This window comes from Canis lupus, chromosome 11 (assembly GCF_011100685.1).
Source record: "Canis lupus familiaris isolate Mischka breed German Shepherd chromosome 11, alternate assembly UU_Cfam_GSD_1.0, whole genome shotgun sequence".
NCBI lineage: Eukaryota > Metazoa > Chordata > Mammalia > Carnivora > Canidae > Canis > Canis lupus.
Window position 1 is genome coordinate 29,578,099 of NC_049232.1, and position 13,518 is coordinate 29,591,616.

At 39.5% G+C, this 13,518-nt stretch overlaps 1 protein-coding gene across 47 annotated transcripts in view; it reads right to left on the reverse strand.

The window, feature by feature from the left end:
- The window catches only part of PTPRD (protein tyrosine phosphatase receptor type D), a 2,163,408-nt gene that overhangs the window by 392,528 nt on the left and 1,757,362 nt on the right, over positions 1-13,518 (reverse strand). For all 47 annotated transcript variants that reach the window (XM_038552342.1, XM_038552385.1, XM_038552349.1 and 44 more), the window contains one exon: positions 7,572-7,738. In XM_038552342.1, the coding sequence (XP_038408270.1) occupies positions 7,572-7,635 (64 nt within the window). In that variant the 5' untranslated portion in view covers positions 7,636-7,738. The remainder of the gene's footprint in view (positions 1-7,571; positions 7,739-13,518) is intronic.

Here is a 13,518-nt window from a genome sequence, read left to right on the forward strand (position 1 = left end):
ATCCAAAGTCATACTGTTCATTCATTTTTGTCCATAACCTTGTCTTCCTGCCCCCACCCCATAGTGGGCATTTACTCAATGAGGTATTCTAGATGAAGTGTTGTGATTGAAATCTACTTTGAAGGATAAATATAGATATTTAGAGGAGTTTTCTTTGTAACAACCTGAAGCCACGATAGCTTAGCTATAAATGACTTTTTTGGGGATAAATAACAATCCCTTTATAAGGAATGAGGGGAAAATAAATAAAATTGACAATAAGCAACCACGAAAGAAAAGTGCTGGGCTGTATTTAATTTAATAGGTTTGTCATACATTCTGTACTTTTAGCTCAAAGGTGAAATCTTGTGTGTTTTTTAGAATGAGGATATAAGTACTTAGTATATTTTAATGTCACATTTAATAACTGCACTATAAAATGATTGTCATAACACTATGCTGTGATTTTGCAAAACCCATCACAAAATACAGACTGAATTTAAAACTTCTGCCACAGAACAAAACTAACGAAATATTTTTGTAGTAAGTTATTGAACCTCATTCACAATTTTAAACTGAATCTGGTTCTACTGTTTTTTTTTTCACAGATATTAACATAAAGATAAGTTTAAATAAAATTACCTGAAATACAATCAAAAAGGGAAATTATAAAGTGAGCAGTGATATATTTTTGGGAAACATACATCACGCCATATTAAAAATAAGGATTACGGGATCCCTGGGTGGCGCAGCGGTTTGGCGCCTGCCTTTGGCCCAGGGCATGATCCTGGAGACCCGGGATCGAATCCCACGTCGGGCTCCCGGTACATGGAGCCTGCTTCTCCCTCTGCCTGTGTCTCTGCCTCTCTCTCTCTCTCTCTCTCTGTGACTATCATAAATAAATAAAAATTTAAATAAATAAATAAATAAATAAATGAATAAAAATAAGGATTACTTATCCATTACTAGCCTAGTTTTCTCTTTCACTACAAATTATAATCATCTGTTCATGGTTCAAGTTCTAGAGAAAGATATCTTCACAATTGTCAACTAAAATACTTTTTCAGTGCCAAGGCTGTCCTGCCTCCCTAACCTCCATCACGCTGTCCCTGGTACCCCATCATTTCCATAGCTTCTTAAGCAGCCTCCCAACAGATCTCAGAGCCATTCTCGGTGGCCTAGCTCCAAGCATCTCGCCACCCAGCAGCCACAGGGATGTTTTTTAAATGCAAATCTCTTCCTGTCACTCCCCCAGCTGTTCTTAGAATAAAAACCAAGATCTTGAACAAGTTCTATGAGGCCTTGCATTAGACAGTCTCTGCCTATTGTCCAGCCTTATTTGAATTCTCTCTCCTCACCGTCTGGGATCCAGGCACATCCATCCTTTCAGTGCCAGAATACACTAGGTTATCCCCGTCTCGGGGCTCACGAGCACGTTCTTTCTTGGACCATAATAGCTCTTTCAGATATTGTTTACTTAGCTTCTATTCACCTATCAGATACAAACTCAAAAATCATTTCCTCAGAGCTATGCATGTGCTCAAATTTAACAGAACTATATATCTTTAAAAAATAAGCCAATATAAAACAAGCCAACTCTGTACTTTAGTTAATAGTATCCTGCCAGTGTTGATTTCCTGATATAACTGTCATTATATAACATATTACTTTGGGAACAACTGGGTGAAGGATACATGGGAAATTCCTGTACAATTTATCAGCTTCTTTTAAGTCTAAAATTATTTCAAAATTTAAAAACAATGTCACTCCTTCAGGAAAGATTTCCATTACTCTTCTGAACAGACAAGGCACTAAGCTCCCTATTTTCTTCCCTCATAACATTTAACACATTCATAAAGTGTAAACTTTTGAGATTAATGTTGAATATTTGTCTATCCCTCTAGAGTATAAGCCCGTTGGGGCAGGGATCATTATCTCACTATTGTATCTCCAGTAGTTAAGTCAATACTTGGCACAAGAAATGTGTCCAATAAACATTTATTAAAAAGGCTATTAAATACATGAATGAGCCAATGAGTCAATGTCCTTTGGAAGCATTAATATATATAAAGATACATATTTACATATTTAAAAGATACTGCTCACATTATGAAGTTAATGGGATAATAAATGTCAACAGAGATCTAAACATAGATGCTTCTAACTTGGAAATGATGCACGCTAATGAGGAAAAAGTATAATAGCAACCAACATTTAGTGAATATTTAATCCTATGATTCAAGATGCTTTGCATGCAGTTCTTTACTTAATCCTTACGATAACCACATCAAGTGTGCTGTTCTCAAGCTTCATTTTACAGACAAGGGGCACACAGATATTTGTAGCCTGCTCATGGTCAGAATAATTATGTAGCAGAGGCAGGACCTGAACATGTACCTCAGCTCCTCAGACCATGGTCTTATACTATTTCTCACCTGGACATAAATTCTGAAAATATTGCTCTAGAAAATTCTAAAAAGTGAGCTATGAATTCTGAAGGTAGATCACAAACTGATATGAAACCAAATTCTTTAAATTTTTATATCTCCCCCATTTTGTACAAAGCCCTCTGTGCACATGCATACACATAAGACTTTGGTGAATAAATAAACAAAGCTAAAGCGAACTGAGGAAAAGAGAAAAGACAAAACTATAGGTCAGAGAAATGGTTTCCATCCAATCACCAGTGCTTTTGTCTTTGATTCTTAATTTCACAATGGACGCTGGTCGGGGCTTTTCTAAGATTAAGTGAAGCAAAGCAAAATGGGCAGCAGAGTGAGTGGGGCTCCCAAAAAAATCAAGGATATTTGAAATAATAAATGAGGAAAATTAAAGAAATTAAGAGACTAGAAAAGGAAAAAAAAAGAGGAAATCATAGAATGGATTAATCAACTACCACCAGGCTATTCGCAATAACAAGAAGTAATTCACCAATATTTCAGATACTGTTGCATCCTTTGAGCTACGGGCCTCATCACAGACAGAGATCAGAGTTAAGAAACATGTCATACCTAGGATTATTTTTAAAAATCAAGTCCCTCTATAATCAATAAAATGCTTTTATGTGTACACAGTGGTTGATTTTGTGACATATTCTGAACCTTACTAGGTAGGTGCAGCTCTGCTGAGAGCAATTAATTCAGAAAGCCACAGATACTCCACAATGGGGCTTAAGGATCAGTAGTAAAATAGCTGGAATATTTTCCTTGTTGCAGGCAGCTGGATGTTGCTACTTCAGCTACTTTAAGTTGAGAAGTGGGGGAGGAGGAGGGAAAGGCAAGGTTTTTATTTTGCCACACATCTGTAAATTTAGAGAAGAGAAATACAAGGAAGACACAGATGAGCTTGGTAAATGAACTAGATTTCTTCCTGCCCTCCTCAGGGAGCATGTCGATCAGAACCGGCCTGAAGAAACCAGCACACCTGCCTTTCAGGTTGCAAACACCCAAGGGAATCCAACCAAACTGCTAGGTTAAGCAGCAGTTTATTTTTCCTGCTTTAGGCAGTTTTGTTGAAATATAATCTACACAACATATAGATCACTGACTTAAAGTGTACAATCCAATGGCATTTCGTATGTTTTTACTCAATTAGTACCATCACTCCAATCTAATTTCAGAACATTTTCATCCCCCAAGCAATTTATCTTTTAAAGGATCATTTAAGTGGTTTGTGATATATAAATGTGTGTGTATATATGTGTGTATATATTCATATATATATGAATATACGTGTGTGTGTGTGTGTATATGTATACACACACACACACGTATATATATAGTTTTAGGCTCTGACAAGCTACTATTAAATTTTGAAACAGAACTCCTGACACCTTGTATAAATGCAAAATACAAAATTTTTCAGTGCTATTTATGATGTCTGGGTTTTTTCTTAACCATTATCCCATACTGCCCAATGGGAAATATATAAGGTAAGAGTGGTTACCATACAGCATAGGTGTCAGCCTATTCTCTAAAGCCAAAGAAATAAAGGAATTTCACCAATAATAATAGAATACCAAAAGGAAGAAAAACTAATTGCTTTCATGTAGGACAGGAATATAGTGAGTAGATAGGGACTACAGGAAGCTTCCTTACGATAGGGATGGAAAGTGAGGGAGCTTTCATCATCTGAGATGGAAAAATGCAAAAATCAACAGAAAATGGATGAACTAAGCCATTCGAGGAATTAAACTATCAAAATTTGAGTTTCTAATGAAGATCCAATAAGCATTCAGGTCAAATTACCGTTGTCAAAGTGTAAACTTGAGTCTAGAATGTAACAGTAAGCAGTCAGTGATTTCATTAGAGTGAAACAAATTTGATGAAAGAAGGTGCTAAAAGCAGGTCTGTAGCCCACAACCAGGTAAAACAAACAAACAAACAAAAAATGACTAGTAAAGAAAAACTAAAGCTACACATGAAATAAAACTACCAGAAATTCTTGTGAAAATTCACCCAAAAGAAAAATACCCCAGGAAGTCACTAATATAAATTTACTTTTAATGTGCATGCATGTTATCACAGAATTGACCTCAATCAGACCACTGCTTAAACCAGATTTTGACCTCAGTCGCACCACTGCCTAAACCAGAATGAACCCCAATCGGGCCACTGCCTAAACCAGAAAGCTGGTTGGCTTGACATGAAGAAGTACTACTGTTTGTGCTTGAACAGAAGTTATACTGAGACCACAGCTCTACCGTGTGTACACACATTCAAGAAACAACAAGCCAAATGATTTCACTCAAGAGACAGGGATGAAAAGAAATAAGATCCATGCATACATCTAGCCTTTTCAAATAATAATGGGGATCTGTGGGCCATTTTAAATTGGCACTGGCGAAGACTATAATTTTCTGCTAAAGGGATATTATCACAATTTTTCAACCTGGGTTTGAACCAAGGCTCATAAGAGCTCTCCTACTTAATGCAACATCACACCTAGCACTTTACTGTGACTTCCACATGGCAGATGATAATCCTGACTCCTTGGCTCTTTGGAGTTAATCATTTCAAAAGGCAGTGAGCAGAACACATTAAATCAGCGTGGTAAGCTAGAGTGGCTTCTTTGCATTCCCCACCCCCACACCGTCTTCTTTCTCAAATGGGAAGACAATTTTTAAAAAATTATTTCATAGTTCTCAAATGGCTCTGACAAATTACTATCAAATCTTGTAATAGAACTCCTGATACCTTGTATACATGCAAAACACAATTATGTAAAAGGAAGAATATGGCTAAATGTGCTAATCAAAACAGAGGGTAACAAACCAGTGACCCCTGTAGTGAAAGCTTCAGAAATACTATATTTATATGATGATGAAAAGTCTAATTCTTCTTCAATGCTACTTATGATGTCTGGGCTTTTTCAGTGTTTTATGAAAAGATAGTGGCACAATTTGATAGGTGATAATCTAGATCCTTTTTTACCAATTATTCTTTGAACATCCTTAAGTTACTAAAATCCTATCTCCAACTCTACCACGTGTTTTCATGTGCCATGAATATCCTCCAATAGATTGATAAGGGATGTTCTTTCTTATTTCAAAATACGGCACCTTAAGAAATATGGCCAATTTCTCCTCTTCCATCAGAAACTCTCAGGCTATACATCCTATTCAACAGTGCCAAAGGGATCTGCTGAAGGGAAAACATACTAAACCAAGGCTAAGTAGACAAAGGCAAAACTAAACAAATTAATCTGGCAAAGTCTGCCCCCTTCTGTAGTTGCAAAGGGAAGAACAAGACAGTATAGACTGTTTTTCAGGTTACATCTTGAGGTTGAAAGCTGATGTCATACAAATATATAGCCTGGTAAACATCTTAATTTAACTAAAAGTTGTTAATGTGGCCTTTGTTTTCCGTTTTTGTAAGGTTGCTTTAGAGGAAGTGTGGTGAAGGGGGCAGGTGGAGGGAGAAGGGAGGCATAGGCCAGAGGGGAGTAGGTGACGGTCATCTGTAGTGTAGACTGTTTTAAAACAATTTTAAGAGTACTTGACATCAGTCTGCCACATTCCGCCAGAGATTTAAACAAAAGTAGAACGACATTTCTACCTATCCAGAAGGATAACTTTGTGGATATATGATAATTATATCTAGTAACTTTAAGGAGATCTCTAAAACTGTGATCTGAAATTAAAGTGGATTCCCAGGGTGCTGATATGCTTTTGCCAAAAATCAACAATTGTAAAACAACATACTTTTTCATTCTAGCCAAAACAGAAAAATAAAACCATATGCCTGATTTCTTTAATAAACTAAATTTAGATTAAAACTTTAAAATAGATTTTGACACAAATGGCTTTAAAATAACAAAAGCATCTTTCATTTGAATCTTTTCCAGGTTAATTATTTGCTGGCATTGTCCTAGACATTCCTTGGCGTCACCTTAAACCCATACTCTCAAGTGCTAATTAGGAGACTATATACATTATTAACCAGAGAATGTGCTTAAAACATGCGTGTTCCATATGTATCCTGTTATTAACGTGATTCCTTTCAGTCCTGGAAAACTCTCTTTAAAAAACAGAGCCCCTTTTTAAAGAAAGAAATTGGCTGCTATGGAAGAAATTTTTGTCAAAATTCAATTAATAGGTAGGGGCCAACACGACACAGGATCCTTGTCTTCGAAACATCCTCAACATGAGTCAAATTTAATCTCACTGAAACAGTCAGCAGAGGGAAAAGTTAATGACTGCAGATGTTCCACATTTTCATAGTACCAGGGGACTCCCAAAGAGAATGGCCAACTCACTCATGAGCTGTACCAGTCTGGAGAAACCAGACACGTCGGTGAGCCCACACCAGAGACACATGTTTTTTCCAGGACTATCTCTTCCAAAAGGCCACAGGCCAGATGGGAAAAGGAACATATGTAAACAAGGTAGACCTAATGACTTCCTAATTAGGAAGAAGATATGATCTTCTCATTAATTGGCAAGCTAATTGACCACAATCTCAGTTTCATAAATTGAGTCCAATAAACCAAACTTTGGTGTCTGCACTCCACAGAATTCTCGTCACACTTCTACACCCTTCACCCAGCCACAAAGTTGTCAGTTCTGCTTGATTTGTTTGAATACTGTACTCGACGACAGCTGTCGGAAACAGTACATTAGAACAGCTGCTATGACAGCTACAAGGGGCTTGGAAGTTTAATTGGGCTCAATGTGACACTGTGCATTTTTCTAAACAGAGAAATATCCACAAAACTAAATAAAAGTCTAATGGGTCTGAACAGTCTTTACTTATTGGCACCATCAACTAACTGGTTAACCGGTTTGAGTTGTTGTATCATTGGTCTCATGGTATCTTTGCCACGGGGCTGGTAAGACTATCAAAAAAGGGGGGGGGGGCAAAACAGTAGGAGCAGTTAGATGCACGAGAAAAGGGGCATTAAGAGAGAGGAAATGGTAAGGAAGTCACGTCAATAATCCCTTTCAGAGGCTGGCGGGTAGCCAAGGAGGATCCCACAGTGTCTCGGGATTTGCTTCCAAAGGCAACGCATTCAGAGGCGCGGAGCCCGGGGTCAGCTGCAAACAAAGCCACGGGTCAGGGGCCCAGGCCCGCAGGGGAGGGAGGGCGGCTTACTCTCGGCCTGGGCGCGGAGGAGGAGCGCGACGAGCAGCAGCAGCGGCCGGCCTGCGGGCACCATCCTGCCGCGGCGCAGCAGCGCGCGCTGGCACCTTGCGGGCACCGCCTCGGGAGCTGCAGCGAGTCGGTCCGGTCTGAAACCCCAGCTGGAACACTTTCAGAGCCTGGAAGGGCGGAGGAAGAGAAAAGGAGAGAAAACACAAAGACGCTTAGCTTAGATCTCTTCCTCTTTTCCCCCTGTTCCATCACAACCACCGCAAGAGACGCAATCCCTTGTAAAGACACCAGAAACCGTAACCGGGATGCTTTTGTAGAAGGGCAGTACCTTGGGGTTTTTTGTTTGTTTTTTTTTTTTCTTTAAAGGTTTTATTTATTTATTCATGAGAGACACAGAGAGAGGCAGAGACACAGGCAGAGGGGGAAGCAGGCTCTATCTATGCAGGGAGCCCACCCGATGCGGGACTCGATCCCGGGTCTCCAGGATCACGCCCTGGGCCAAAGGCCGATGCTCTGCCGCTGAGCCACCCAGGCGTCCCAGTGCCTTGGTTTGCAAAATGGGGCAGCCCTCGCACATCTCGTTCCAGTCGTCGGCCTATGCTAAAGCGAACCACCTTGAATTCCACGCTCCGCTCTTGCCACCTTTTGGGCAGTGCTGTGTGAGAAGGAAACTGTCACTTCTTATGAAACACTATGTGAATACATCAGTGGGAGAGAGCACAGCCGTGCTATGGGGAAGATTTAAGAGAAGCTCCACCGTGCTGGATAAAAGTCTATTATTGACAGAATAATAGAAGCTGCTTTCTTGGCACGAGGTGAAGTGACAGGGCTAATTCAACTTCTCCAGCTAAATAGGAGAGGTTAGAATTTTTTACACTAGCACATTTGGCTTCTTCCCTGAAGGCACATCAATGTTCAAGTCTAGTTTGGCTTCAATAAGTCAAAACAATAGTTAGCCCGAGCCTATTTGATTGAACAGGATTTTTATATGTCTCCTGGGCAGTAGCTTAGTTTTCTCAATCTTCTATGTAAAATCGATAAGCCACAAACTATTTTTAGAGAGCCTACTGCGTGCGTACAAATGCACTTACTATAAGGTGCCATGAAGTACAAAAATGAGTTAGACTCTATCCTCTATGACTTTTCAGTTTAGTAGGAAAAATGAAACAGATACATCAGATGACTAATATAAGTTCCTAAGTGATGAGTGCCAGGAAGGGAAGACCAAATAATGCCATAAAAGATAGGATCAGGAGTGGTATCATAGATAAAGCGGTATCTCAAAGGGAGCCTGGGAGTAGAGGCAGGATTTAACCAAGAGGGAAAAGCATTCCAGAAATTCCATACAAAGGCAGGGCAGTGGGAAAGGAACTTTGGAAAAGATGAGTCTCCAGGTTTGGCTGAAATAGGGCTTCCCAAATTTATGCATCAGAATCACCTAGAAAGCTTGTTAGAACAGATAGCTGAGGGTGGGGGGCAGGGAACAGATAGCTGGGCACCACTTCCCAGTTTGTGGTTCACTGGGGCTGTGAAGGGGTCCAAGAATTTACATGTGTAACAAGCTCCTGAGTGATGCTGATGCAGCTGGTGCAGGTACCACATTGAGACCATTGGGTTGCAGTGATGAATTCATTAGGAAACCAGAAGAAAATGAGGCAAAAGAAAATGGTTCAGGCTAAAAAAGAAAAAGAAGAAGAAGAAACGAAAACATCATAGTGAGCCCTGAATGCCGATCTAAGTCAGCACACCACGAATAAAGCTACTTAGTGTTTCAGAGCAAAAGAATAAGAAAATTGGCTTTGAGATGAACAGACACCTAAGTGCGGCACCATTAGGCCGGAGCAAGAGTCCCTGGTGAAAAGCAACTCAGACCACAGAGCAATGGTGGTCTGGGTGGGAACTGAAAAGAAGGGAAGCGATGACTGATTTGCTTCAAGCACTAATTTGAAGTATGACTCTTCAAGTGATAAATATTTGCTCCTATAGGAACCTTCAGCAAATCTAGCACAGCATCTCATACAGAGTAGGCTCTGAATACAGAGAGCCCGAGTGCATCGGATGCTGTTGCTTCCTCTATTATTGTGAGAACCTGAGTGTGACAATCAGAATGAATTTTTGCCAAATGAAACAGTATACCTTTAAGTCTTGTATATTGGAATATTTGAAACACGTACAAAATCCTTGACAGGAAATACTAGAGATATCCAGAAATAACCTAATCCACTAAAATAACTCGTACTTGAAAAAGTATTGTAATGCTGATACTCTAGTCTGTATTTTTTGAAACTGAGCTTGAGCCTGAGAATAAAAATTTTTTTAAAGATCTTATCTTTTTCATTACTATGCATGTGTCGTTTGAATGCTGGAAAGATAAAACTACAAGAAAGGGTGGGGGATCATTGTAATTACCAATCCACTCGCTAGCCCTTTTTATTTTTAACAGGTTTGTGGGTGGCATGAAGCAGCAAGTTATACTTTGAAACACATCTACTTGAAACCAAAAGCTAGCCAGCTGCTCCAAATCTGCTATTGTTATCAATCTCATCTGGAAAATAACTTCTCAAGCAGTTCACAGCTCTCAAATGCTAAATTCTCAAAACTTCATAGGAAGCATGCTAAAGGAATCAGCTCTGCTCCCCTCCCCCTTCCACTGTTCCCATCCTCATGCCAGCATTTCAAATGACAGGAAAGTCTAGGAGACATCAGTCCTGTCGGACTCAATTTGTGTCTGTGCAAGCGTATCAGAGCCAACTGCTACATAATGACTCGATGCGATCACAGAGATGTAGATGTATGAAATGTTCTCACAGGGAAGAAGTGATTTGGCTCTTTCCTCTACCCGACTGCGATGGCCTAAGAAGACCAAATTCTTCCAAATGAACCTACAAATGTTACTCTGGACTTAAAACAATGATAGGGTCTGGGAATGAGTGCAGCTAAAGAACATATATATTTATACTCAAATGGCCTGTGTCCTTGGTGCCGGATGACAAGAGGAGCTGAGAGGTGTGAAGATAAGACCTATGCTAGATGTTCATTCCAGCTAATCTCCACTTCATATCTTGTTGATTACTTAGAAACATTGCCAGAGGGGAAATGCTGGCTTGCATATCAGTAACATGGAGTTTAAATTTTAGAACAAACACGGGAAATGGATTTTTAAGGAAACACTGACAGCGAAAATAATGAGGATGAGTGAGTATTACAGGCATGTCCATTAGCCTAGAGAAAGGGTTGCCAAGCACTTTGCAATGAAAAGAGCAGGAAAAGGGGTCCAGAGATATGCAAAGTACCATAGTTTACCTTACATCACTAATTATTATGTGCGCGTCCAATAGCCCCAAGCGGAGGCTAACTCAGATTTTTATACGCCTCGCCCTTTGTGTCTTTCCTTAACTGGGACATGCAGATAAAACTGCGAGAAAAACTAGCTAAGTTTAAAATAAAGTGAAAAAATTATTTAAAGCTCTCCGGTTTCTTATTGCTTACAGGACAAAGATCTTAAGGAACAATAATTTTGTTTATTTTCAATTAGCCGAATATTCACTTTTGTACTTCTGTACATGTGTGATTACAAAAGCTAACGGTACAGAGGGCCAGGGTGCAGAACATGATTTGAAATGGGATCACAACGAACGCACTTGCCTAAAAGCCTTCACAAATCACTGTGTCAAGTGATCACATAAGCTGCCATCAACTCAACTCTTCAATTTAACGTTGTAACCCTTTCTGGTTACAAGTATATTCATATTCAAACTACTATGAATCTGAAGGATTTTTTTTTTCGGCTTTCTGTATTGTGGTGTGCAGTGTTTCTGTAGATTACGTTAACATAACAGAAAAAAAAAAAGACAAAATGGAACTTTTCTTTCTTTAAAAATAAGACCCCGAGTCCCTTAGCAAAATGAATGATTACAGATTTTATGCAGGAAATATGCAAAATGAGTGTGCAACGTCTTGTACAAGGAAGCAGAGAGGTTGTCAGGAACTACTAGTTATATCCAAAAACAAGGAGTCAAGGTGATGAGGCTAAATGTAGGAAAATCTGGCAGCAAGAGCAATACTAGCTACAATTAACTGAAACACATCCTACTAAGTAAGAATCCATGAGTTCCTGAGTTTAGAAATAATTTTTAAAAGTTACATCGGTCACTCTAGAAGGAAGTTAAAGAATCAAATCATTTTGAAAAGAGGGAGAGAAAGGGAAAGAATGTTTCATTTAAAAAAAAATCTCCACAAGACAAAAAAAAAAAAAAATCCTGCTGTCCTAGAAAACTAGTTATCATTGTTTATCTCATTGTTTATCAGGTTACTGCTTTTGGGCTTATTGAACAACACCCTGCTCTCAATTCTAGACATCTTAGAAATGATCATAATGCAGTAATACTTAACTGAGCATTTACCCACCGAGGTATCCATGCAGTGGGGGGGATGGTGGGCTAAGGAGGAAGTCTCAAAATGTGACTTCTTTTTATCAACTTCCCAAACCAGCCGGGTCTCTCTACATCGACTAGCGCAGGTTTCCAATCATTTAAGAGAAACAACCATTTGTGCACAAGATGTGCCACCAGGAAACTCCAATTTGTAAAACAGGCATAAGTAGGGCTGTGGTGGCTGACGCTAGGAGCGGAGGGGCCTGGAGTTTCTAGCAACCTGGCGGAGGATTCTGAGAGCCATCTGTGAACTCCCTGCCCTCAGTGCAGTTACAACACAAGGACACGACAAGAAAAAACAAAAATAAATTTTCAACATTTCATTTATTCATGAGGGCTTTCCACTAGGAGATAGCCACCTAAATATTTTATTGTGAGCGAGGACAAGACTCCTCCAGCGCTATCCAATAAAACTTTCTGCAGGATAGAAATGTTCTCTATGTGCACTAGTAATTGGTTACTTCAAACATAGATAGTGAAACGGGGGAAGTAAACATTTTATTGTATTTAGATTTAATTTAAGTAGCCACATGTGGTGAGTGGCTGCCCTTCTGGACAGCACACACTCTGGTTATGTGTCCAATGGCAGGGAACAGGACAGATATAAACAGGGCATGGCTTTGGGGGTTGGAGATGGAAACAGTGAGTTGGGAACCCTTAGTCCTCACAGCCCTGGCTTTCTCATAATCGGATTTTAAAGATTCATTGTGTTATATGAGGAAACCCACTTAACCTCTGTGCCACTCACTTCCTCATCCCCGTCCCATGCCCTGGCGAAAAGCAAGTGTCTCTCTTTTTTTAAAACCACTCCACAGAATGTGAAGGATCAGTAAGTGGTCAAGTATATAACTGGAAAGGGTCCAAACGGAAATATTGTTATTAAAAAGAAACATTTTTGATTCCTATCATAGCACAAAAAGTTTTATTTCTCACTAGTGAAATGTCCTTCCTTGGGATGCAACAGAAATGGGAATTTCTAACAGCAAACTTGTGCCACGGCACATACACAGGCAAGACAAGCATACTTATACACATCCATGGGAAGTGATCTGTGGTGTCATTATGAAATGGTCATGTTCAATTGATTAATATGAGTGAGGACTATGCCAAATTTTTTTTAAGATTTTTTTTTAAGATTTTGTTTATTTATTCATGAGAGACACAGAGAGAGAGGCAGAGACCTAGGCAGAGGGAGAAGCAGGCTCCATGCAGGAAGCCCAATGTGGGACTCGATCCCAGGACCCCAGGACCTGAGCCAAAGGCAGGCACTCAAGACTGAGCCACCCAGGTGTCCCTATGCCAGTTCTTAAATACGTGCAGTGTCGGAAGCCTCAAAAACCACCATGGAAAAACAGCTGAGAAAAAGGACAGTAGATAAAGGCTATTAAGTTAAATAAAACACTGATAAATTAAACACTGATAAATTAACTATTTATCCAATCCATGCCTGGATGAAACAGTCAAATCTGAAGGACATGAAGAATTATTTTTATGAGTAAAACTTGAATCCTCTC